A 27940-nucleotide genomic window follows, 5' to 3' on the forward strand; every position below is an offset into this window, starting at 1 on the left:
TTTCTTTTCAAAGTCTTGAGCCGAGTCTCCATCATTATTGTTCCTATTGCTCAGAGTCTTCTGCATTCCATTGGCGCAGTCTACTGCATTTGTAAAGCATGTCCTTCAAATCACCTTCACATTTTCAGCTGTTTTTTGGCTTTAAAATCCATTCTGCGCGAGGGTTCACATTGTACACATCCAACATATAGGTATCTGGATCCAGGCAATGCTCTCCTAAAATAAACATAGTCAAAGGTCATTAGTGAAACATAAACCATTGCTATAAGACACTGGTGAACCATCTCCACCCAAAAAATACATATATAATATATATATATATATATATATATATATATATACATACCGGTATATTAGTCACTAAGTAATTCTAGTATGAGGTCTTTTATACTATTTATGGAATCTAAATAGAAAAACAATGATAGTTGAGCTATTAGGCATTTACTAGTTTTTAATGAACCTGTATAAAGGGAGATAAATAATATTTTCTTAAAACTTCCAAAAAAGGACCTCATTGTTTAAGTTTTATAAGCAATTGCCAAGAAAAATCAATAAAATAATTCAGTACCTAAATAGTGCTGACACTAGTGCTGGTCCAATATGAACTATCGACCAGTAGAGTACTAGCAATCAGTCAGTTGACTTTATAAAATCTAATTTGCTGATATTCTCTCATATTTATCCCATGCCAGTACACATGATGTAAGTTCTATGGAACCATTTGGTATACCATGCTTACCTATATTTCCTCCTATTTCATATAAACTTTGGTTGTTTATTCTGTCACTGTCTGGTGTTCCGTTACTACAAAGAAGAAGACAAATTATAAAACGTTATAATAATGTGGACAAAAATGGGCAGATGATTAACACCTTTTTTTATCAAGCTGCTGGAATACCTCTCTCATCTGCCATCAAATTGTATGTTAATCTAATATAAAACAAATTTAACATAATTATTTCTCAAGTTACAGGACAAGAAGGAAACTCGCACAAATAGTTTCTAGGCACACGGAAGAAACACACTCTGGCGAAATGATGCTAAATTAACACAGAGCGTATCAAAGTAACATATCTAGTAGAACTTATCTTTTTTTTTAAATCGAAATTGAAAAAGACATACACCGAACACTGTGATACCAGATTTATATTACACATAATAAAGGTCACTCTGTAGGTTATCCAAAATAATTGAAATGACTACTGTTATTAAACCTGTCATTTTGAAGGAAATGTAAAAATGTGGTCCTCTTCACACCTGTTTTCGCACTGAAACCTTGCCAAGATGTCTTTGGCTTTCGTCCGACTGTTCAGCTGGATCGCCATGGAAACCTTTGAGTGCAATGGAGCGTAAACTCTTATCACTCCTTCAGGTACATCACAGTGCTGTAATACAATAGCAAAGCACAACTGTGATAACTAGCACGGGGACTGGTATAACTTAATCAGGTCTTCTCAATCATCGCGGATGCCATGTATTACATCACTTTACATTTTATTTACAGAACGCCAGAAGAACAATAATCTTATTTACATTTGGAAAAAAAATGAGTAGCTTTTATGATCCATTTTGTTATTTTTTTGTTGGATATGTTAGATGCCTAGCCCACTATAAAGCAGCTTCTCATATGTTTAGCGAGAACTTGACATGTATGCATGTGATGCTGGTCAACAATCTACATCTGGGCATAAGTACTTACATTGTATACTTAAACTCATAGTATTTCATTTCCTCCTATTTGTTCAGGTTACATATACAACTGACGTGCAAAATCCTGTTTATATTAGTTACTCAAATATTCTTTGGAATTTATTTAAGCCAGCTTTGGAAAAGTACTAGAAAAACTATTTTTTAGAAAAAGTATTTTTTTTTTTTTTACTATGCCTTTAAATTACTTTTCACATTTGATTATTCTTTCTTGTCCTTTTGTTGGTCAATGAAATAATCTCATTAATTAAGTTATCCGCAGCAGGGAATAGCTACATTATAAATGAGATCAAAGTAGGTTTAAATGTATAGTGTAAAGTACCTATGAATGAAAGGGGAGATTATCAGGTTGTAGGTTAAATGAGGCTGCCATCGTTCTACTTTGTAAAAAGTCTGTCTATCGGTGCTAAGAGAACAATAATAAAAAAAAGTTCATTGAAGTAACATGGCCTTTTCTGAATATCAGCCAACAGTACCTCACGTCTTTCAGGTCTTTCTCTTTCCATTGTCTTCCTCCGTAACAGCTTCCTTACACTTTTATCGAAAATTAGCTGCTTTTTGTTATTACTCAAAGCTGCGTCATTCATTTTACGAACTTGAGAAATTAAAAAGGATGGAACCTAGGTCAACACAGGGAAAAAAAACAAATAAAACACATTAGTGGAGGTCCTTCTACAACGTGTCTGTCTTCTTCTGTATATTTGCCACCCAGCAATTTTAGCATAACATACATTTTCAGTTGGTTACTACATGGGATGCTAAAAGTAACTTATTAACAAAATAATCAGCCAAGTGATTATAGATAAAGACGTATAGCGGATGTATGCAGAGATAAGCAGCCAAAACCCAGACACATGGATTACTTTATTGTAAGGGGACAACAGTTGGGAGCTGTTCGTTTGTACGAATTGGCAGCTTTTTAAAGCAAAAGGCTCTATTATTTTACATCTGGCTATGTTTAAAAGTAAATATTATTATGAAAAGCTTAAGTTTGATGTACCAACAGGAATTAAGAGATTCCACTCAATGGACTATTTACAGTATTTAGTACAGTTTCCTTTAGGGTTATCCCACATACATATCCTGTAGGCTTTAATATGAAAAAAATATGTGGATATGGAGCGGTACAACTGGATAACCATAGACAAATATGTACAGCTACATAAGCTTTTAAGACCTCAGATGTCTCTTCTTCTGATGGAATGCATGTGTGGCATATAGGGGTATAAGGCATTTCTGGAGGCAGAGTGGGCATGATATGCCTTTTAACCCCCTTTATGCCACTCTGCCTCCAGGAATGCCTTATACCCACTATATGCCACTCTGTCCCATGATATGCCTTTTAACCCCCTATATGGCAGAGTGGCATATTTGGGGTTAGAAGGCATATCATGGGGCAGACTGGCATATAGGGGCCATAAGACATTTCTGGAGGCAGAGTGGCATATAGGGGGTTTGAAGGCATATCAGGGGGGCAGAGTGGCAAGCCTGGGGGCAGAGGTGCATAACTCGGGAGTAGGTTGTCAAATGAAAGGAAATAAAAACCAAACATGTCTCAATCATAGCTTTTATTAAATATGGAAAAAAATAGTCTACATGAATTAATAAAGAAATAAAAGTTTCTTACCAGAATATCGTGAAGAATAATGTGATCAGTGTTTTGTTCCACTGAATAAAATGGAACTTTTTCATCTAAAAATGTTCGCAGTAGTAAATGTTTTGATCCCATTATGTGTAATGTATTTCATTTATTAGGGCCTTTTAACACTTTTGCTTTCTGGCATTTTAATACAAATAATGAGATAAAAAGAATGGCACATATATATAGGTATGTATAAGGGGTGCGTGTGGGTATAAGAGCTTCACCGTGAGATAAACTATATGGGGCTGGTCTCCAAATTTTTCCAGGGCTGCTTTTCAGTCCCAGTCCGGCCCTGCTTGTGAGGTCTCAAAAGCCTATGTTACTTTACAGCATTTTCTGGGTTGGCCCAATAAAAGGTATTACCTTTGATGAAAGACTCCATCCGAAGAGTTTACATGACTGTTAGTATGTGTTCATGCAGTGAGTAGCACAGCGCATCAACATAAAACAGACAAAGCCACAAAGCACTGTCAAGGATTTGCAGCTGTTTGCCTCTAGAAATGCCTTTTTCTTTGAAGTTGTCTAGACAATACATGAATAATACTACTGTTATCCATAACGTAAAAATAAAAAGACCCATAAAGCCAACGCTGCCTTTGGCATTCAGTTCAGCTGGTCTGAGTCAATATTTAATTATATTAATATTTAGGGGATTTACAGGTTTCTGAAAAAAAAAAATTGCTCAAAGTTTTACCACAACCCTATGTAGAATTCAAGGTAAATTGCCTTAAAGGGATAGTCCAATGCACAGAATGCACTTAAACTGTACATGCTAATATATGTATATATATATATATATATATATATATATATATATATATATATATATATATATATATATATATATATATATATATATAAGGGGTAGTAGAAGTATTGTTAAACTCTCATCTACACACACCAGACAAGCCAGAAGGCTTGCTTTTCCCTCAGAAATCTCATGGTGCTTTCACAACCACAAGAGAATCCCTTGTGGTTGTGGCAGCACCATGATATTTCTGAGGGAAAAACAAGCCTTCTGGCTTGTCTGGTGTGTGTAGATGAGTGTTTAACAATACTTCTACTACCCCTTAAATTTAAGTGGAAGGGTTTCCATCACCTTTTACCCACCATAACTTATGTAATGATATTTCTTAGTTACCCCAAGCCTCATACTATTAAGCCAGTATCCCAACCTCATGCTGACGAGTCCCATGAAGGACGAAACAGCTGTCCATGAGTGGTGATCTGGCTATTGTACCTCTTCCTGAGTTTTGTCTATAGGCTGTCTTGTACAGCGGGCAATTACTTTCAAGGAATCCATGTATAAAGTGGATATAGAGGCAAAGGTGATAATTGTTAACCTTGTTTGCATGCGCCTACCCAGAATCCCTTGTGGTTGTGAAAGCACCATGAGATTTCTGAGGGAAAAGCAAGCCTCCTGGCTTGTCTGGTGTGTGTAGATGAGTGTTTAATAATACTTCTACTACCCCTTAAATTTAAGTGGAAGGGTTTCCATCACCTTTTACCCACCATAACTTATGTAATGATATATATATATATATATGTCATCAAGGTGTTTTAGATATATGCTTACCCCAAGAAAATGTGTAGATACAAGTTGCGTACCTACTGAAATTAGTGAGGACACTGATCAGTTGTCCTAAGAAGATGACATGATCATCATAAATAAGAGGTTATATTCTAAAACTAGAGAGATTCTTAGATGTAATGCAATTCAATTTCACTTTACTGAGAAGGGGCGTAGGTAAGTGGAACGGTCTCCAAGCAGAAGGGGTAGAGGTTAATACAGTAACAGAATTTATATGCATGGGACAGAACAGCAGGGAAATATGGGCAGACTGGATGGGCCAAATGGTTCTTATCTGTGTCAAATTCAATGTTTCTTATGGTTTTATTGCTAGTGTCTTCAAACAGGAGATAAAAGGGGGAAGGTTATGTGAGCGACCAAAGTGCATCAAACAACACTTAACCAGTTTTAGTAAATGATATAGCGCACTAAAACAGTATGACATACAAGACACGATTCATGTTATACTCAGAGTTATGTTTCTGTCATTTGATACAGACCCTTAAAAATGTGATATTATAAAGCTAAACAAATATAACCATGAACTTCAAATGTTTATGCTCTTGGAAGCTTGTTACTGTTTTACTAAATGAAAACATACATCCCAACAGTCTTGGTTTTCATAGGACAGATTTTTTTTTTTTCATAGGACAGACCAGATTTTGGGGCACTGTCCCAATGTCACGCTTTTACAGTGATGATCATGGACTAGTTGGGGAGATCCTCTGTTGAGCATACTGTTGAGCTCCCACGTGGCTTCCTCGCTTCTTCTGGATTGCTCAGCCAAGCCAACCCAAATAATAATTAATGGATATGACTTTGGACTCCTCAATTACCTTTTTCCTTAAAGTTCCTTCAAAGCAAGATGTTAAACTACAGTTGGTGAAGAAGACACTTAGGGAGCCGCAAAAGAGTTACATTTCAATGGCAAATCATCCACTGTAAAATGACCTTTAACATTGTATATGATGTAATCATTTTACATTCATTATTAACATTATTTAATTGAATACCATATTTGGCGAAAACATTATAAAATACGTTGTAACTTTAGATAAAGAATTTTGAGTGAAAGTTGCACAAATAGAATTGTGTGAATCAGACCATTTATGAAACTGTGTACTTTACTTCGTTTTTGTAAATCCCACTTAATCCCGCGTCGTGCCATTGTTCAGGTCTATCAAAGTGTTTAAAAGTAAGGCTCAGTTGTATAATTCAGAAATATAAACCAACACTGGATTAAAGGGGATTTTCTCATGTGATATACAATTACAACCACTTATCCTTAGCGCCAAAGTGGCTCCGGGGACCTCTCTGGACAGCGTCATACTGATATACTGATCAGACCTTCGTGGTTCATATCAAGAGTTTTTGTATATAGATTTACACCCCGTTTATTGTATATTTCACTGACCTTGTGTGCAAATCATATCATATATTAGGTAGGGGCAAAATTAGACCTTATGGTCACAATGACCCATTCGGAACATCTTGAAACTTTAGTTTTTCTCCCTGCGCTTAAAATATGGGTTCCAGTAGAAATGTGCTGATTCTTGGATATTACCAAAAAAACATCTTAAATTCCTCAAGTAAACTCATGTCATAGTGTTTACAGATTAAGCAAACTTTGTAATAAAACTCCTTAACCTCATGTTTTTATAATCTACAGAAATGATTATCCCTATTAATATGTTGCTCAACGTAGATTTGCCACTTTTCCCAAATCCTACATTTTGTAATTTTAGTGATTTTACAGATTAAAATAAGCAAAGTATATGTAGAAAACACTTTATGTATAAAGGTATCTTTCTTTTTCCCACGTTCTATATGGTTATTCTTCCTGTAATCTCTGGTTTATGGTGTTGATTGGTTCAAGCAGTCTTTATAAGGGTTGGTGAGTCAGAAGGAGAATATTTCAGGGCAGGAATTTGATAAGATAATGTTGGCTTTGCCACTTTTGAGACACAGATCTCAGCTTTAATGTGTTGCATTTTTTAAAAAGAATATCTCCAAAAAACAATTACAGCAAAGATACAGAGAGTTTCAGGTAATTAGTGACTTCTTTAAATAGGAAATGTATTTCAATTAAGAATATAAAGTAATTATATATCATTGTCACGATTTTATATATTCACAAAAGGTTAATTTCCCTTTTTGCAATTACATTTCGTGTACAGAAGGATCATACTGCTGTATGATAAAGGTCCTCTGAGTAAAAAAATAAATCTTGGAATTTGAGGTCATCCACAATTACATTACAAAAACTGCTTGGCCACCCTTGTCGTGTATCACTTATGTTAAAGTCTTTATTTGTACATTTGGATACATTTTGTTTAATCAGTAGTGCACACAACATTTACACCATAGTTGCATTTTATAAGAAGTAGTCCAAAAAGATGTTTTACAGAAATGGAACTGAAAGGGTTAATGAATCGTCATAAAATTAAATTAGTTAATGTTAAAGTGAGATTTAAGATTAAAATAAAGATTTACTAGATTTAGATAAGCATTTTTCTTACAATTTTAAGATTGGGACAGAAACTTGGTTTCCAAACTCATTTCAAGCAGGAGTCAGTCTGTGAAGGACCCCAGACATAAAGGTGCCAAGCGCAAGTTGGATTAAGATAAGGAGATGTGGAAGCTTGTTTTAGGACTAACTTGTAATTAGTTCTTAATTGTTAGATGAGGACAAGCTATTTACTAAATGACACAGAGGTGATCCTTCCCAACAGCACAGTTTTTGGGTCTTTTTAAGCGCTGGATATTAGAATGCCTCCCAAATAATCCTCTACATGAAACCCATCAAACCGTATTGAGCAAAACCTCAAAAAAGCCTTTCCTTGTGGTAATAGGCCATATTCCCATAATTAATGTAAGGAATTAGAAACATTTAACCTACAGAAGTGACAAAGGCCTTTTAGTACAATGCTAACTCACTATTGCACTTTGAAGGAGGAACACTCTACTCATAGACCAAAAATAAGGGGATCACTCCCAGCCATAAAACCAACATGCTGGGTTATACCTTGGGTTATGTGTTAAAATAATAATTGCTGTTGAAATATGGCCTTGTCACCTAAACAAGTAATGGAATGGTCATGATCATTGATAAGACCACTTTTTGAACTTTACACCAGAATCACTTTTTATATAAATACGCTTTTATGCCATCCAATTGGTTTTCTTTATGCTTAAATACTTCTCACTCAATGTAAACTTAATCTGAAGCATGATTGTCTATTCATCTAAAAATGTCAAATGGCCGTTAATATTCAAGGAGTCACAAAGAGCTAAACATAATAAAAGTGTATGAACAACCAAATTAGCATATGCAATTCTATATGGACAACTGCAGTACGTATCTGAGATATCTTGGCGTCTTATTCTGCCCATAATAGATGTTTTGTTTCTGAATAACTTGCACTTACATAACCTTAGATCTTAGTTTCTCTGTTGCTCATTGTATTACAAGCAAGATTGCTGGAGGAACCCACATGGACTATTAGAGTCTTGCCTACTGCATACTAATGATTAACCCCTGGAATCCCAAATAAGTCTACCACATTGGGTCTGCATTCATAGTAAATTATCTGACATACAAACGGTTAATCTCTATGGCATTCTGTACATTCTAGTGAAGACCAACGTTTTATTGTCGATTGTCCATTAACTTCTAATGCATAAGGTTAATATACTTTGCACTGTTTTTCTTCTGAGTCTCAAATGTACTCCTTACACTATTTCCTCTTCAGAATGATTTACTTTTGCGTTAGTAAATAAACCTTCACACACGTCTGGCTTTGTGAGCATATAACCCCCCCTGACTTGCGTTATATATATGATACCACTGTAACTTTGTAACTTAAAATGGCATACATTGATTATGAATCTCAATCTTTGTCACGAACAGATTTAGCTGTTCTATGGTTCATTAGTCAGTAACTGCCTGAACGACTGTGGGAAGAAGACTACGTTTCTGCAACTTGTGATGTTAGCCAAGAGGAAAAAATGCAGCACAAGGGCTTTTAAGCTGTGGTGATGTCTGATAGGCTAAACGTTGCTTTACATTTCCTTTATTTATGGTACATCACTTATCTAATCAGCCTAGAATGCTTAGTCTGTATTTTAACTCTTTGTAATGTTTTGGCATGGACAATGCCTTGTCCTGATGAAGGTTTAGATCGTATCAGAGACCTTAACACTGCAAACTATTCTTTCACCAAAATAATTATGTCCTTTGAAAGGTCCTCGGGTTTCAAGTATTTTCCCAAACAAGTTGAGGTGCTTTGAACTGGTCTGCAGACAGATGGGGAAAATTAGCTCTAAAAACAAGGAGTTAGAGCGTAGGAAGTATTCAGTAACGTAGCCTCAATTGATCATTCCACTCACATAGTCACATTCAGTTTAGTTTGTTATATTATATCCTTGATTTATCTAAATAAGTCTGTTTGACATTACAGGGTCTAATTGTATAAGTGCTTTGAAAAATATATCATTTAGATTAATGAAAAAAAGGATTCCGTAGTATCCATAGCTTTTTGCACATTATAACATTTTGTGTTTATAGTTCTAAGCCTTACATTTGTAAAGGCCCAAACATGTGGCAGTAACCCCGTATGTCTTACACACACCGCCACAACAATATCAGCCCTTAAAATAAGTATAACCCACTACACCTAATTCACCAAATTAAAGTCAATTACGCTACCGCCACATAGACGTCAGCAAGCTTATGTCATGGAGGCTGAAGCTTTGATTGATCAATTGAGGTACCAAGTTGTACCATTTTCTGACATTGGCACCCAAATTTCATACATGCTTCTGGGTCACTGATGTGAATAGGAAGCTGCTTGGTGCAAAGCAAGAACTTGTATTTATGTTTATGCATGGAATGACGGTGTCCATAGCAGATGACTTGTCTGCCGACTTTATGACATCATTATTGTGTTCTGCACAGTACTGGAAACACCCAAAAGTTATAGCTGGCATTGAAAAACCACAGGTCAGCAGGGCTGATTTCCTAAAATAAAAGTTAACAGGGCATAAGATTTTGGGTCCTTCTGTAGGCCCAGGTCCCACTTGCTTGTCGGGTTCTCATGCTATAAACTGTTGTCACTCAAATGCAAACTTTGCTAGGATGGTCCTTAAAGGAACTGGGTAGTCAACCTGACATAACCCTGCTAAAACTCAGCTTTGGGAACCAGACAGAATATTTATGGCGCCAGCTTGGAAATGATTTTGAAGCCAAGGATTGATGCTTCCATAGATAAAAGCTAGTAGGATTTTGGAAGCCATAGAATCTTGGCTCCTGGAATCCTTCCAGTCCTGACCGGACCATTGAAAAAAAGAAAAGATAATTTTCTGATTAAAAAAAAAAGTATACCTCCTTACACTCATAGTAATTAACCATTTTCTCTTGGCCAGAGGGAATTATTTAAGATTCAGCACAGACACTAGAATTCTTTATTTCTTTTTGTTTGGGAGTTAGTCATGCAGGTCTAGTCAATTACCCTGTAATTAAGACTGAACACTTCTAGCCAGGGGCTGATATTTTGTGGCCTGTTAGCTCAACCAACAAGAGATAACACGGAAGGCAATATAAATGTGGCATTCTAGACCCAGTTGTTTTAAGTATATTTGTGCATTGCGTTATAATGGTGCAGTCACCACAGTAACCAGGGCAATGGTGAAGATAAATAGAAATTGTGTTATTCTGTAACACTCCTAATATAAATCTGAGGGATACCACCTAACGGTTTGCAGGCTGGCAGGATGTTTAGCTCTACATCTGCAGGGCTACAACCATCTGCTGAACAAAATTATGTTTATTGAATGTCCGTATTAACCCCAGTCCAAACATTCTTCAGAAAGTGTGCTACCAAGAATGATTTGATTTGTAAAGAACACTAAAACCACCGACACAAAACATAAATACAGGAGCTAGAAAGTAAACATCCTCTGCTATTTTCTTAAGTAACCTAGCCGTGAAAGCCAGGCTTCCACAGGCGCTTCCAGCTGTCTTGCATCTGCAAGTTAATATTCCAAATTTCCTGATCACTGCTAGGAGCATCATGTTCCAGGCCAGGTGCTACATTTCTGGGGCAAGGGTTTTCACACTGCCCCCCATCTCATTGAACTTCTTTTTTTTTTACAATATGTCAACACAGTCATTAAAGCATTTTAAACGTCAGCTCCTTTGTAGTGTGATCTGCAAACATACAATCATGACATATGTTCCGTTGTTCTTTCTCAGTGCAGTTGTAGTAAAGTAGGAAAAGTACACAGGTAGTATGCATACCAAGGCTGTTTGATGTTTTCTAGACTGGTGGTTGGAGTTCAGCTGTGAAAATACCGGTACTTAAAATTAGGCATCTGAGACAACCCGGATAAAAGGAATAGCAACCTCAAAATAATTAATTCTGTATAGTATAAAGCAGCCATATAGCTTATCAACCATTCCACCCAACTCCAGGGGTTATTATCAACAATATACACAATAAACCTGAATAACTGTGAATGCAGCACTCCTTTTTACTGTAAAAGCCTTCAGACACTTCAGGAAGAAGGCAAAACCTCCAGTTGAGGAGGCCACCATAGTATTTTACAATGTGAATTTTTTTGCAACCCTTTCAAGGGCTAAATTTGTGGCTAGTTTCATTCAAGATAAAGGTGAACTTGACTTGTAGGAAATTATTAATGCTTGGAAAAATATTATCTTTAGTACTAATTTGTATATCAGAAGACACATATACTTTATTCTTATAAGCAAGATTTCACGTACAATTATTAATTATTCCCCAGTTCAATAGCTTAATGTATGTTTGGGTGATGGTTTTAAACTGGCGAATTTACCCATATTCAACCAAGTATGGTTGTAGCAGTGTGATGCGTTTGGACATCATAGTAAGTGGTCCATTGTGGGGAAAACAGATCACCATAAAAACCAAGGGTGCGTAATAATCAACACCTAAAAGTTCAAAGATTATTTTCTTATTGATCATTTGATGGGCTGGTTATTTCTTTTCTTTGTATTGGGGGTAACAATCTATCCCATATATATCAGGATATATATATATTAAAACATTCATAAGGTAATATCATTTTTAACTTTGCCTCGTTGTCATGACCCTCTATGAGAGATTACCTCCAAGGCATTTTACACATATACCTGCTCTCAGAAAAGCAGGTTTTTGCAAACAGAAGTTCAACAAAGCAACACAGGAAATGAAATTTGGTATGAATGGGAAAAGAGCCCTGGAGAGGAACTAAAGCCAGACGCCTGAAGACATGCTTGGAATTCTACATCTAAAGCTATATAAATATTCAAATAAATTAAAATATATACATAGCGATATCAAGATAATAAACCACAGGAGGAAGACTCCAAAAAAAATTAAAACACACAATACTACAGTGTTTCTAACATCTGGTGAGGCCATTCATTCCATGTTAAGAAAATCATGTCTGAGAATAATCGTTGTTAACTCTTGCTTAAAGTATCAAACATTCTAAATGTTTAAAATGTACTATTTCTCAAGGCCCTTAGTGTATTGGAAGGAGGTGATTCTCTATGACCTACAAAGTTCTACGGGTTTCTATTTTTATTATAGCTGGGTTTCAACGCTCAATGGCTGCATGTGAGTGGGGTCAAGTCAGGTAGGTAGGGTTGGCTGCATACACGGGTTTGGGCTAGCGTACAGTGGACTATCGAAGGGGTGAGAGTGGAAGGAGCTGAGTCAAAGAAGGGAGAATCTGGAGAATAATGTAGGAAGGGTAGCCCATACAGCCAAGCCCCATAAAGAACACGGACTGCTGAGTAATATGATGTGACTTCTGTTCTGAACCCACATATTACTGTTGCTTACCTCACCTCAAACTACGCATCACCTTCGTTCTCTTTAAAGGATGTTTATTGTACTCAACAATCAAAGAACAAAAGGCTGTGGGGGAAAAGCAAGTGGTAACATCCACACAGCGGGTTATCTTCAATTTTTCTTTTGCTTTTCTTACTACCTATGGTTTTAATTGCTTAGAAGAAGGACACAAACTGAAAAGTATCTTTGAATATTCCATATAGGTCCTAACTTTGTTAAAAATATGGATAACTAAAATGTAGCTGTTATTTATTGATTTATGTCGTATCATCATATTCTGTAAAGCTTTACAATGGGCGACAAGTAGTGTCACACATAACAAGTAGGACATACAGAACAATGCTTAGGTAATTGTTCATAAAGATCCTTTGCTTTTATCATTCTTTCAAATGATAAAAGGTTAAAACTTGACATATATTAAAAGAAAATATGTATTGATCACTGAGCAAAGCTCCCAATAAAAGGAATGTGCTATGAAGATAAGTTATCAGAACTTAAAAGGTCAGAGGCATACATAAGCTAAAGCCAGTCAAAATAATGGAAGGAATGTGCAGATTTGCAGTTTCATGGCTCTAGAAACATGAACACAGATAACAAAACCCTACAGTTTTTTTGGCAATTGAACTGCATGATTGCTTCATAAAGTAGAGCACTAACCAGACGCAAGCATGAGGGTAGCAAGAAAGTAAACAGGAAAACACTGCGATCCCCGGTCAGGAAGAATGCCTGAGCGAGCCCTTTGTTTGCCTTAATGTATTATATCTTTATCTAGAGCATCAACATTGAATTTTAAACATAATTGTATTCAAAGGCACTGTGTCACTTAGACAAAATGTTAATTACAAGCTCTTGCATGTTAAGTAAATTAACCTTTTACAGATCTGTCATTTTATTATTTCATTTGAAGGTTTAATTGCGTAAAAAGGAATGTCTTATCAGTTCATGTTTTTTTTGTGTCACTTGACAAGTGTTTCCCCCAAAAATGAAAATTAGGCAACTTGCATGAATATATAATTATTTCTGAGAAGAGTTTGCACTTTTGACAGCGCTAGAAATGATGTTTCCATGTTTCATTAAATTACAAAAGTGTGACATTTAGCAGTGTATGGAGAACAAGACATTTAAGTTATATTATTAACATGTTCTTTTTAAGATTGGTCCATCAGGCATGGCAGATTATCTTTATCTTGTTTGGATATATATATAACTTTAAAACATGACATTTTAACAACATTTCTTGGGAGGTTTTTAGGACAATTCTTCTCTAATAAACGTACTATAATACATTGCTTCATAATATTGTTCTAAAGCAAGAACTGTTCACGGACGATACCAAAAATCACTAACATTGTGCTAATATATAGTGATGACAGCAAAGTAACCAGGGAAAAAGAGTTAATGCTTGATTAAATACACATACATATTGTGTTTTAAATCATCAACTGGAATACTTTAAAACTGAAAACACATTATTCCCCTAACACATAAATGAATTTGTTTTCTGAATGTTATTCTACATGGTAAATCTTGTTGTGTTCTGTTTAGGTTTGTTTCCCGCTATACTGAATCTTGCCAGTAATGCCGTTATTACCACTAATGCCACATGTGGTGAAATGGGACCAGAAATGTTTTGTAAACTTGTAGAACATGTGCCAGGGAGGCCAATACGCAACCCTCAATGTAGCATCTGTGATGAGAACAGTTCCAATCCCAAAGGTAAGTTACCCATCTTCTGATATACTGTTGAGTCTATTCACCAACAAATAGTTAAATGGTTTAGTCACATGTCATTACATGCAAGCAATTCATATAGTCACTCAAATACAAAATGTAAAAGTTAAAAAGGCTGAACCCTGTAGGTGCAAAGGGGTGGACAGTGAAGTACCTCATTCACTCCTAGTTCACCGACTTGGATTTTTTGGGGGGAGGGGGGTAAATAGGGTGTTTAATATAAAGTTTATTTTTTTGTACTCAATAACCTTTCCCCCCAGTATATTTTAAACTTCATCCCAGTAAACACTAAATTATGTAGAGCATGGTGGGCTTTATACCCCAATATAGTCTATTATTACCCCCTACCCCACCACATACAGGGTAGGGGATAAAGGTGGATGGGTTGTTGACCCCCTTGCTTAATGTGGGGATCCCTGTTTCATTTCTATTATTATTTTTGTAATTAATCTTTTTTTGGTGTCTGTGTGTGTGGGAGGTTACATGTCACCCCCCTGAGGCTACAAAGAGAAATTTGCAAGCTTCAGCTTATATTTACAAATCACAAGCAATCTGGGGGTTGAATTATTCTGCATATTGCTTGCTTTTTTCAAGCAATCAATGTGCAGAATAAGTTGTGTGTGTTTGAGTATGTGAGTTAGTAATAGTGCATATATGAATGAGCTGCTACAAATTAAGATTTTTTTGCCAACTTTCATGTACTCACATTGTAGTTAAAAGACCTCATTATGTGTTGTACATCTTGCTGGTTAACTGCAAACAGGCATCGTTATTTCTGTAGTATTTTGTTTACTGACCGGAACCCAATAATCCTCTCACCAAAATATATAGAAATAAAATGCTTTCTTACTCAATTTTCTATTCTCTTTCACTTGCAAGCTGGTATATGTTTTTTTATTTGTTTATTTACAGAACGGCACCCGATAACCAATGCAATCGATGGCACTAATGATTGGTGGCAAAGTCCCAGTATTCAGAATGGCAGAATATATCACTGTGTCACCATAACACTGGATTTAAGACAAGTAATTATGACACTTTCTTGTTTTAATGTTTTTTCTAGCTAAAATCTTTTTTTCCTGATTTAAAATAGCACCTTTCTGCATAGTCCTACACATTTGCAGTTCTTTATGGCATCTATGTAGTATTTGTGGGAGAATAGTCAACTAAGGGTATGGTGTGACACCAGGGTTATTTTATCTTTTAGTTAGCACAGTTAGAACCAGATTGCCTATACCTTCACATTTTAAAATGTATGGATCAAGTACTGCACAACCCCTACTGTATTAGAAAGACCTTCATTACTCTTTAATTACAAGCATCCTGAATTGGAAATACCACACATATACCAAATGTGTAAGATATCACATTTCCAGTTCCTTTGAACAATCTAAATTACAAGCTAACCAAATAACGTCTGGATCCTTATAAATCTCACATGTACAGTCTTTGTTCCACTTGGAAGTACTCATTATACGGTCCTCTGTTTCTCTATAAATAACCTGTAAACTGCATAATATATGGACTGCTTATCTGTAGTGTTTATGTCTTTTATCTGTGAACTTTCTAAATAGTGCATGTAATACTGTGTAGAAAAAATAGCGGCACACAACGCTTTACATTTAGTTGATAAAGTCAAAATCTCATGGGAAAAAAATATGTTTCTCTTTGAGGATTAAATATAATGATTTATGCATTTCATTAATCAGAGTGTCCTGCTGGGTGATTAAGACTGAGCCATTCAATTATTTGAAAGGAGTAAGAGTGTTTGCCTAGTAGGTTGGGCTCAGATAACAGAGCTACATCACAGATATGAACGTCTGCCTGAAAATATTATATTTTGCTAAAACTACAACTATTAAATAAGGAAACCATATTTGTAACCTGGTACTAAGTAAAATAAATAGTCACAATTCCCTTTTAATAGTGTGGTTGATCACAATCCAAGAATTTGAAAGGTAACAAAGTAAATGACATTCAAAATAATAAGTATTATTATTATTATTGTATTAGTAATACTAAATTGTTCTGTTACGTGCATGAAATGGACATAGCAGGTCAAAGATATCACTAGGATCAATACTAGAATCAATTCTCGCCAATTCTTTCCCCACCACTGTATCATAAATGCCCCAAATCCTCTTGTGTGTAAAAAATTTACTTTATTTAGGGCATAAGGACAGCTTTAGCATTTGCGACTAGGAATAATTAATTAAACCCTGTATTAGTGCTTCTCATTTTCAGTGTTGGTTAATGCATGATAAGGGGTTTACATTTTAATTCAGTTTACTTTAACCGGGGGATCCATTTGTCTGCTTATTAACCATGCCTAACCACCTTAATGAGAAAGCTAGGGTCACATCTCTACATTATCTCATTATATTAAAAAATAGATTCAATTAAGCTATATGAAAATGTATTGTTGTTTTCAGATTATGTACGTTTTTGACACCTCTGAGATTCCAAAGATTTATGTTATTCTACGGCTTTAGCCCAATTAAATATATCATCTTTAATGTAGGACCTCTTGAACAAACATGGCTATAGCCATTTTCCTTATTTAAGGGACAGCCATCATATGCACTTCAATTCATGTGGTTCCTTTAAATGTTCCTGTTGTCTGCTTTGTGAATACATGAGGCTAGGGTTTAGGGTTCTGTAGAATCCCCCACCCCATATGTGTTTGCCCCTTTTCCAAGTCGGGTTTTTTCTTTCCAACCCTGAACTCAGTCCCGACTCAGAAAGGCTAATGTGCCACTATATTTGCTACATTTATGCAGAAAAAAATGACATGTTATTTGTTTCAAAACAGTTGTGGTTTTCATATAATACAATGTTTTGACATTAGATACAATACAGTTCAGAAGTTTGGGGTCATGGAAATTTGTAACTGTGCTAATATAGTTGCAAAACGGGTTTTCTAATGATCAATTAGCCTTTTAAATGTAAACTTGGATTAGCAAACATAACGTGCCATTGGAACACAGGAGTGATGGGAGTGATAAAGGGCCTAGTACGCCAATGAAGATATTCCATACAAAATCAGCTCTTTCCATCTGCAATAGTCATTTAACAACATTAACGACGTCTGCACGGTATTTCTCATCCATTCCATGTTATTCTAATAGACAAAAATGTATTTTCTTTCGAAAACAAGCAAGTTGGTAAGTGACCCCAAACTTTTGAACGGTTGCGTGTATCCATATTAGATATATGTTTTATCTCTGTTATCTCAGTCCAATCATCTAGACGACAAACTAGGTCCTCATCATGCTACCTTGCTGTTAAACGCAGAATGTCTAGTCTAATTAATGGAGTGGACACTCTGACTACTGACTCGAGGAGATTATTTCATTAGATAAACAATACTTTATATCATCGCAATGTCCCATTTAAAATAATGCATCCTAAATTTGCATACGTGTTTGCATGTTATCCCTACAAGCTTTAAGGTATTCATGCATAAATCTACTTATTTGCTCTTTGTGTCAAATATTGTGCAGCAAAAAGAGACATCACTGATCTGGTAAATTTATCCTGAGAGAATCATCAGTCACGTTGCTCATCCATTATGTTGTAAAGAGACAGTTTTACAGCATGTTGCTTGACTGCCTATTATTTTCCATGGGTTTTTTCCCAGGCCACTGTCATATAGCCATTTATTTGGTGTCAAGGGTTACTTTCATGCCTTATATTCTTAGCAGTTTTATTATATATTTTTCAGCACACTGGGTGAACTTTTTTTTTCTTTAAATACTCTTAAACACTTCCACTGTATTTTCTGGGGACACATTGCATACAATATAAATATATAAGTTTGTGAAAGAAACAAAACACTCTAATAGAATTTGGATTTTAGAAGCCATTTTCCTCCTAGTGGTTGTTGCAATAAATGGGATTATAGTAAGTGGGTGGTGATGTCATTATTTAGATCCTAAAATACATGCAGAATGAGCTGTTCTCTCTTAAGTTCAGAAAGTGTTTTTTATGATGTTAAGCTATTTGTCAACACAGTGCTTGTTAGCAGTTTACACTAATCCTCCTAAATGCCTAAGAATTTTATGTGCCTTTTTACTCTGCCACCTAGTTTATTCTATGGTGTCCTGCAAGGTACAGACCAGTGAAATGTCCCATCTGTGCAACCTCTATATACATCTCTAAGGGTACCAACTGTTAAACTAAGGAAAATAATTAAGTCTGCAACCCAAAATATGTATGCCTCAGTCTGAAGACAAATATAAATCTGATCTTTGTGCTTACAGAATTTCACTCCGCTTACCTCTTCCCGTCGCACACTGTCCCACCCTATCTCGCAATGTTCACACCAGATTAATATCAGTTAGCACACATCAAGCTATGAAAGACAAAAAGTCAATCTTTTATGATAAAATAATGTACACAGAATATTTTAAATAACTTATAAGTTATTAAGCAGGTTTAAAAATAATCACCTAAAATATCTCTTATCATGTAAGTACATAAGGTACATGTTATTAGCAGCAACGGAGGGTATTAATATGCATCCCAGGATTGGTTGGAGAACTTGCGTAAATATAATTACCTTGATAGCTTGCCAATTAATTCATTGCTGTTCCATTGTGTTGTTATGGTATGCACAATTGTATGGATTTCAGGTGTAGAAAGACAACTTTCAGACCAAGGTCATGTTTGACCAATTATACCATTTAGAAAACAACATGTTGCCACATCTAGAACATCTAAAATCCTGTCCAGGTCGGGAACTGTTGGTCACGCAGCACTGGGCTTAAAACGAAGGTCCCATCATAGTGCAGATGGGATGTTAGCCCACGGACAACTGGAGGAAATCGGTCCATCAGCCTTAAGTGGCTCCTGTAATCACACTGGACACTCCTTTTCTTGCCCATATGTTACAGAGAGCGATAGTGGGATGTTGTTTGGATGGCAAATTAAAATGTATAATTCATATTGGCTCGTAAGCGGTATAGCTTTAAATTGGTGCTTCTGCATGTTCTCTAAATTGAAGAATGAAACAGGCTACAGGAGAAACATATATTGTTGCAAATACTTGTCCAGTGTGGGCTTACAATGAGCTACATCAGCTGTAGCTTTGTTAAGACTCATGACTCTGGAGCCATTCAGAAAAAATCTCAGTACAATATGAACCGGCTCATTTGTCGTTCACTCAACCATATAACAAACAGGGAGGCAAGTTAGCAGAATACACAGTGTGGGGGAGAAAATACTGTGATGGTAATATAAGCGCAGTTTCATGGATAAATAGTAATGCACATTACAAACCCCTGAAAAATATATATTAAGGTTTTCACTTAAGAATGGGAAACACACATATCTAGATTGTAAGCTCAGTTAGCAGGGCTCTCCTTATCTTTTCTTCTTGTAAATCCAAATTATTTTGTACTGCTTACCTGAAGTACAGTTCTGCAAAATATGAGAAATGGATAAATAATAATTAGTTAAGAGCTATAATATGTATTCTCTTTTTGCAAATATCCATATTTGTGCAGTATGTGTATTATGGAAAGAAAAAAAAATAATACTGGCATATTTTAATCCTTTTGGTGCAAATTGTTAGGAAAATATATCTTTACAAGCGTTTTGCCTGGTACAATTAGGAGGTAACTTATAACCCTGGAAATACAGTTAAGAAAAGACAAATTGAGGGGCAGTGTCTTATAGCAATTGTGTAGCAATAGGAATGAAAAAAAAATGTTTTTGTGTGAAATATGTATTTAATGAAACATTCTTTTTGTGTGCAGATCTTCCAAGTTGCATACATAATAATTAAAGCAGCAAATTCCCCACGGCCAGGTAACTGGATATTAGAACGTTCTCAGGATGGTGTTGAGTTCACGCCTTGGCAGTATTATGCAATCAGTGACTACGAGTGCTTGAGTCGATACAACGTGACACCAAGACTTGGGCCACCAACGTACAGAAGGGATGATGAAGTGATTTGCACGTCATTTTATTCAAGACTTGTGCCACTGGAACATGGAGAGGCATAATTATTTCAAATTTTACTTTTCCACTGATTAAATAGTTGCAGACTGGTGTAGTATGTATTTATACCCATCACTTTCACCATGATTCATGGAACCTTGCTTTTTTGGTTACATCCCAATGTACGTAAACAACAGCCTGTTTTTTAGATGCCTTCTCCAGAATCCTGGAGCAGAAATCTGTGCTTCCATTGTCACGCAGATAGACCATGTACAACCGTTTGCCCTCTGCTTGTATTAGTAAATGAGATTGCTGTTGTGTTTCCTCATCTAATCTACAGACCAATGACATGACCAGCAAGGACAATTTGTTGGAAATTCTTGTCTTTGATGATCTCTTCAGCCTTGCGGTCATTGTCTGCAGGGAGCAAAGATAAGAGGAGCAGTAATCTTTGCAGTCTGTAGTTTCTCCCATAGGGAAAATATATATCAGTATGTATTTAGTTATAATTGGCTGATTTACATCAAAACCAAAAAAGATTTGCAGTGTTAAATTCCTTTGATTATCTTTGGAATTTTGTCTCTATCAAGATAAAAACTGTTGCTTTCAGGAAAAAAAACAAAACAGCTGGAATATCGCTCGAGCAGTCATAGTGTTTCCATAGACAGAATTTAAAGAAACATATAGCTGTTTCATATTTTGTTACAAGGTCTTTTAAGCATATTCTGTATAAAGCAGCCATTCATCACCTACTGTCTGATAGTGAAGAGAGTTTGCGCGGTGTTTGGAGGTTTAGTAAAATTTGAAGAAGGTAGCAGACAAAGGCTTTTCGATAAATGTTAGTTTATTACTCTAAAATCCCATAAAATAAACGATGGAAACTATAGTGGCAATTTATGAGCAGAAATAACTACATACATTTATCCATTAATAAAAAACATACAAAAAGGTACAAAGGTACAAATCCATCCAAGAAATCCATCGTTGGTGCCTTTGTTATTGCGTCAGCCAGATAACCCCGCCCACTCGATTGTGAATGGCTGATTCCATGCATATATTAACTCCCGTTTGACTTGACTGTGCAGCCGAGCAAATACTTTAGAAGTATAGCTAAGATAAACATAATAATGCAAAGTAATCATACTAATAAATTAAGTACCCATAGGAGATTTTAATATGACAAAAAAAAAAAGTTTAATCACTCGCCATAACTTAAGTACGGCAGCATTTCGCGTGACATAAATACCGCTGCGGTTGACTATACATATTGTGTTGGTGGGTATGAGCCCCTGTGATTCAGGACGGAGTCACCTTCTTTGTAGTAAGGAGGCAGTATTCTCCCGTGGGCCCACCAACACCGATCTAGTTAAGAAAACGGCGCACTCTCCGTTGGTGTCACAAATGTGGCATTTACTTGACTAGGATTGTCTTTTTTGTGCCTTTTATTTCTTGTTGTGCCTCAACATTTCCCGTTGATTAATCCCTATAGCTGTATGCACGTTATGTCTTCGGATAGTTGAATGAAGGCATCTAGTTTATTGTGGAATTTCCCTTCTTTTTTCCCTTAAACATCTGCTGGTTTTTTTTTCTGGCAGACTAAGCTTTTGAATGCAAACAAATGCATTATTCACTATGTATCATATTTATTTTTTTAAATGTGTATATTTGCTAATTTAAAAAAGTTGACCATTATTTACGTCTATTTTTTTCCTTTTCTTTTTTTAAGCTTGCCAATGCCATCCTGAAAGCTCTGTTTCAGGCATTTGTCGCCACGAGACTGGCATATGTGAATGTAAACCAAATGTGTTTGGAAAAAGATGCGATCAGTGCGTGGTAAGAAACAATAAAACCGGTTATTCTTAAAGTGAATGTATAGTGTAAAAAGAATAAGATCAGGGCAATTAAATATAGTTGATTTTATAACAGATACAAAGATAGATAACATAACAGTATTCTCCTGTGGACTCACCAACACGGATCCGGTTAAGCAAACGGCACTTCTATAGGGCCATTAACGCACTCTAGGAATTAAATACATTTTCATGGAAAGTGAGTGACTTTATGGTTTATTCCCACAGCATGGATTCTACGGTTTGACGTCTGGCATTGGATGTCTCCCCTGTGATTGTAACGAGTCAGGCTCCGTTTCAGATGCTTGTAATGATGCCGGGCAGTGCACCTGCGTACCTGGAGTAGCTGGACTCAAGTGTGATGTTTGTGCCCATGGATTTTATGCATACCAGGATGGCGGCTGCACTCGTAGGTTTTGCACAGTGTTGATTAGTTATGTTTTGGAGCTGATGCATAGCTATATTCAATTCTATGATCGCATGCCCCCCAGCTGTCCCGATTCAGGCGGGACAGTCCCGATTTGGGGTCTCTGTCCCGGGATACCAGCGGCCGGAAGGGGCTTTCAATCCTGTTCGCAGCCGCTCAGAGGCTGTTTTCAATGTTGGCCGGCAGATCAACATTGAAAACAGCCGCTGAGCGGCTGCAAACGGGATTGAAAGCCTTTTCCGGCCGCCGGCGTCTAATGAAAATAAAGGGGCTGGCGTGCACCCACCGCGCCGCCCAATGGCCGTGCCTCAGCTCTTCGTCCCACCCCTTTTAAACTCTGCCTCCAGAGTGGCTTATAGGGGTATAAGGCATTTCTGGAGGCAGTGTGGCATATAGGGGGTATAAGGCATTTCTGGAGGCAGAGTGCCATATAGGGGGGTATAAGGCATATAGGGGGTTAAAAGGCATATCATGGGGCAGAGCGGCATATAGGAGGGTATAAGGCATATCAGGAAGGCAGAGTGTCATATAGGGGGTATAATGCATTTCTGGGGGCAGCTGTGCATAACTGGGGGGGTTGGCAAATAAAAGGAAATTTCTTAATAAATATGAAACAATTGTTTACATGAATTAACAAAGAAATAAAAGTTTCTTACAAGAATATCGTGAAGAATAATGTCATCAATTTTTGCAGTATCAAACGTTTTGATTCCAAAAATCAATGGAGGGAGGATAACATTAGCCTTTTTTAATTTAAAAAAAAAATTCTGCTGCTGTGGACTACTCTTCCAATGGTGCTCAGCCAGCATTATGGTGGACACCTGGCTGGATGGCTGAGAATCATAGGAATTGTAGTTCACAGCTAGCATCTGCAGCTTTACTGTTGCTGCACTTCCCATGACGCTCAGCCAGCATCATGGAAGTAGTATGTCTGGCTGAGCCTTATGGGAATTCAATTCAATGTGTTGGTTATTTTTAATATGCATGACTGTGCTGACAAAAATAAAGTGTGTTTTAAGTGGTGATGCAATTGCTTGTATCGGAGAGTTTTTTTAAAAAAAAAGTGTCCCCCTTTCACATTTTGCAATTTTCCAACATTGTTGTGTTACGTTTTCCTTCCCAGCTTGTGACTGTGCACACACCCAGAATAACTGTGATCCTGAGTCTGGAGAGTGCATCTGCCCTCCTCATACGCATGGACCCAAGTGTGAATTCTGTGACACCAACTACTGGGGTCATGATCCAGAACTTGGATGTCTGGTAAGAGACCTCTAGAATTATCAAAGCCTGTGCCGGATAACCATGTGACCAACAACCTAGTTGGTCTGGCGGGGATATCTGCCAACAGGATCATATTAATGCTGCAAATGTCAAGATGTCATGTATTTGTCTGATTTCAGGAATGTAACTGCAGCAAAGATGGGTCCAACAGCCTCCAGTGTGACCTTTCAACTGGCCAGTGCCATTGCAGAAAGGAATTTGGTGGACAGAGCTGCAGCGCCTGCCTGTTTGGATATAGGAAATATCCCGAGTGCGTTTCTTGTGACTGTGATCCCGAAGGCACGCAGTCTGCATGGTGTGATGATGAACGGAAGGTGTGCAGCTGCGTGGAAGAGACCGGCCAATGTGCTTGTAAGGTAAATAAACCCTGTTCTCTGTATTACTCCAACACGTGTTTTATAACACAACTTGATAAAAAAAATATAACATGGTATAATACATTGTATAGCTTCAAACATCCTTGGGAAAACAATGTTCTGTGTAAAACCAATGCATTTTTTCTGCGTGCAGTTTGTCACGTACTGTACATTATTTTGCAGTTTTTAGTAACAAAACCAGACTCCTTCTCCCCTGTCTGCACCGAGAGCACATGTCCTGCAGCCTGCACTGCTCCCATTGAAGCCAATTCAGCTAGAATCCATTGAATTTTTGTATTAAACATTAAAGAGAAAATGTTTAGCCCTTAAAGTAGGCTTTTTTGGCCTCCACAAGATTTAGCCACTGCTTTTTGGAATAGATTGTGATTCAACCAAATTCAATCAATCACATTGGGAATGTGTATTTTAAGGTACAATGGGCCATTTTTGTCACATAACTCTCTGGTTGCATTAGCAAACTTTTATTTTGACCAAGATACCGTAGAATCCACAGTGCAAAGGCGCACAGATGATTTATGATTAATTATCTATTATGCTATTCATGAATGCAACTCCACTGACAGTATGATAAGGAATCTAGGTGATTGTCTAGTATTTTGGGCTTAAGTAACAGAGCTAGAACACATTATACAAATGGCTAATCTGCAAAATGTGTAAAATGATGTGTACTTTTGTCCTTTTAAAAACGTGATTTTATACACCTGTTTTGTTACAGGACAATGTGGTTGGAAGTTATTGCAACGAGTGTAAGGCTGGCACTTTTGCTCTTCATGCTGAGAATCCACTGGGCTGTTCCCTCTGTTTCTGTTCTGGAGTATCCCAGCTTTGTGCCGAAATGGAAGGCTATGTCCGCATACCTGTAAGTCACTGATATTTGTATTTATTGTCCTGTATCCCATTACCAAGTATACATTCTATTCTAATTTAAAGTTTTAAAATTAGCATTGCTAATTACCACAACAGTTTTTAGATAATAAGGTAAGAACAGTAGTTAATATTTAACTTGATACATGTAAAATGGTCATATTAATGTGATATCTGTGGCCTTGCCTTGATGGCGGGTGGGGCTAGTCACATATAGAGGCGGGGTTGGTCTTGTATAGGGGCCTGCTAGAAGGGAAGTCAAAGCAAAGTGGGTAGGAGAAAACAGGAAGTGGGTGGAGATTGGATATAGCCAAGTCCCGCCCCCTGCCAAGCAAAAATAAAGACTGGAAGACCCGAGGAAGCGGGGCTTTACCCGGAGAATCCTGGTCAAACCCAGAGAATTCCAAGATATGAATATAACATAAAAATTTATTGTTGAGCCGTAAAGGTCTAATGTTTGCGGTTGCATTAACAGTCATTCTTTTTATTTTGTCTGGCAATGTAAACCATGTTTTACACTTTTATCTTCTATTTATCTGGCCACAGATTTTGGCCTACGGTGGAATGCTGTCATATGTCATTACTTATTATGCTCTGGGAGATTCTGGTTCCTCTGATTTTGAGCCGAAGATTTTAATGAAAGGTGGGAGCGCCAGCAAACTGATTATATCTATGTACACCCCTGCTCCTGGAAACGCGGTGAGAACGGAGATTCAAGCCAGCATGACAGAGGTAAGTACTGTATATAAGTAATAGCCTGGCTTCTCAGCAGCTGCTCAAGTTCTCCACAGTTAAAACCAACTGGGCAAAATAAAACTGAGCCACATCAAACCAACATATGTATTACTTAGTAACCAACTCATAATGCTGCTAAGGATTAAGGCTCTTAGTTGAATGTTCAGTGCCAAGGTACAGACTTTTGGAACATTGTCTCTGATGCTTTAGACATTATTATTCTAAAGAGTAGGACAGCAAAATGTGAGCAATCCAATGGTCTATGCTGTGATCACAAAACTTCTCTGGAACTGTGTTTTTGTTTAATCCAATGTAATGGTTACCATTTAACTTCACTGAATGTTTCCTTTATTTGCTTGTCATTTGCAGAATAACTGGAGGTATTTTGATTCTGAACAGACTGTAACAAGATCAGATTTCATGTATGTTTTAAACAACATTGATTACATTCTAATCAAAGCATCTTATGGATATGGATTACAACAAAGCAGGTAAAGATTTAGTAAATTATGTACATAAATCACAGTCACGTTATACTTATGTGCTTGTAAAACATCAGGTCATCAGTTAATGTGTTCATTCTGTGTTAAATTCCTATTATTTTCCTCTTTTTTTGAACATTCCTAGGATCTCTAATATATCAATGGAGATTGCGGTGGAGGCATCAGACATGCATTCTGGCCGAGAAGCTGCTCATCTCATTGAGGTCTGCGAGTGCCCCCCTGGTTATAGAGGACTTTCATGTCAGGTAGGTTGCATTTCCAAAAAGTAGAATTTTATTCTGCCGTTTCAAAAACAATGGATTTACCCTTTTCACCCCATTTTTTTCTTTCTTTAGGAGTGTGCACCTGGATACTATAGAGAGAAGCTCTCAGAAATCAGTATCTTAGGGTTACGTTTCCAAAACCCTCCCTGTGTCCCCTGTCAGTGCAGCAACCACAGCGAGATCTGTGATCCAGATACTGGCAGATGCATGGTATGTAACATTATACAGGATCTCAAAGCAGCCAGATATATTACATTTCAGTCTCATTTATGATAATGCATTCTACATTGTAATTACATTAATAACTAACATTAAAATAATGTTAGAATAAAATTAGGGTGAAAACTTGTCAATTTTAGGGTCCTTGAGAGATAATATATTTTCAGTATTTACATCGTATTTATATATTATTTCATATCTTAATATTGCCTCACATTGAAGGGGTCAGTCAACATTTACAATTGAAACAATATTTTCATTTATTCAAGTCTACCTATGTTATATATAAGTAAAATCAGGGGTATTTTGTATGATTCTGAATGTATGTGCAAAACTGTAACTCTAGACCATCTAGATAAATATTTTTCCATTTGTGGTTATGTCTGTTTGAGCATTTAAATATTAGTTTAAATGATAGTAGATCAAGCCAGATGACTAAGGTGAATGTTATTGCATGTAATACCCACTGGCGTTGTACAATTTTATCCTACGACTCCCCCACCAGAGAGTTGGTTAATATTTTAATAATTTGCAATAATTTACTGTATAATCCCAATTTCCCATTCAATAAAAATAGTGTGACAAACCCTATAGCATGAGGGCCATACATGTCACTTTTAGGGGTCCTAAGCACAGTCCTCTGGGGCAATCAGAGTCAGGAACAGTAGCTTTGAACAAAACAGCGCTTTATTTTAACCGCTTAAACCCCAAAAACCAAATCATAAAAAGAAAACCTAGCTCCCAATTGGAGCCCTCTCTAACTTAACTATGCTGGTCCAGACTGACCAGCCTAATCACCCACTAACTCAACCTGCCAGCCAGACCCAGCTACGCCAGGCTCTGGAAAACCTCCCCCAGACAACACACAAAACGTCCAGGCAGGTATTGCCTCACTTGGCTCAGGGATTGTCTTCTTCAGGGTCTCTCCTTGCCCTGGGAGCACAGGGAACTTCC

At 36.8% G+C, this 27940-nt stretch overlaps 2 protein-coding genes across 2 annotated transcripts in view; one reads left to right on the forward strand and one right to left on the reverse strand.

The window, feature by feature from the left end:
* LOC128496768 (rho GTPase-activating protein 28-like) lies at positions 1-18873 on the reverse strand. Its single transcript, XM_053466556.1, has 5 exons — positions 18804-18873; positions 2184-2327; positions 1258-1385; positions 740-804; positions 1-216 (listed from the first exon to the last, which is right to left on the reverse strand). Exons 2-5 carry the CDS (start codon positions 2292-2294, stop codon positions 125-127), a joined length of 396 nt encoding a protein of 131 aa, XP_053322531.1. The 5' UTR covers positions 2295-2327; positions 18804-18873; the 3' UTR covers positions 1-124.
* Positions 12547-27940, forward strand: part of LOC128497709 (laminin subunit alpha-1-like) — a 46836-nt gene continuing 31442 nt past the window's right edge. Inside the window, 14 exon segments of the mRNA XM_053467870.1 lie at positions 12547-12556; positions 14339-14509; positions 15437-15549; positions 20284-20526; positions 21203-21305; positions 22194-22300; positions 22546-22726; positions 23868-24004; positions 24145-24381; positions 25118-25265; positions 25646-25998; positions 26371-26492; positions 26629-26749; positions 26840-26977. Of these exon segments, the coding sequence (XP_053323845.1) occupies positions 12547-12556; positions 14339-14509; positions 15437-15549; positions 20284-20526; positions 21203-21305; positions 22194-22300; positions 22546-22726; positions 23868-24004; positions 24145-24381; positions 25118-25265; positions 25646-25998; positions 26371-26492; positions 26629-26749; positions 26840-26977 (2184 nt within the window).

The sequence above is a fragment of the Spea bombifrons genome, chromosome 5 (genome assembly GCF_027358695.1).
Source record: "Spea bombifrons isolate aSpeBom1 chromosome 5, aSpeBom1.2.pri, whole genome shotgun sequence".
Lineage (NCBI taxonomy): Eukaryota > Metazoa > Chordata > Amphibia > Anura > Pelobatidae > Spea > Spea bombifrons.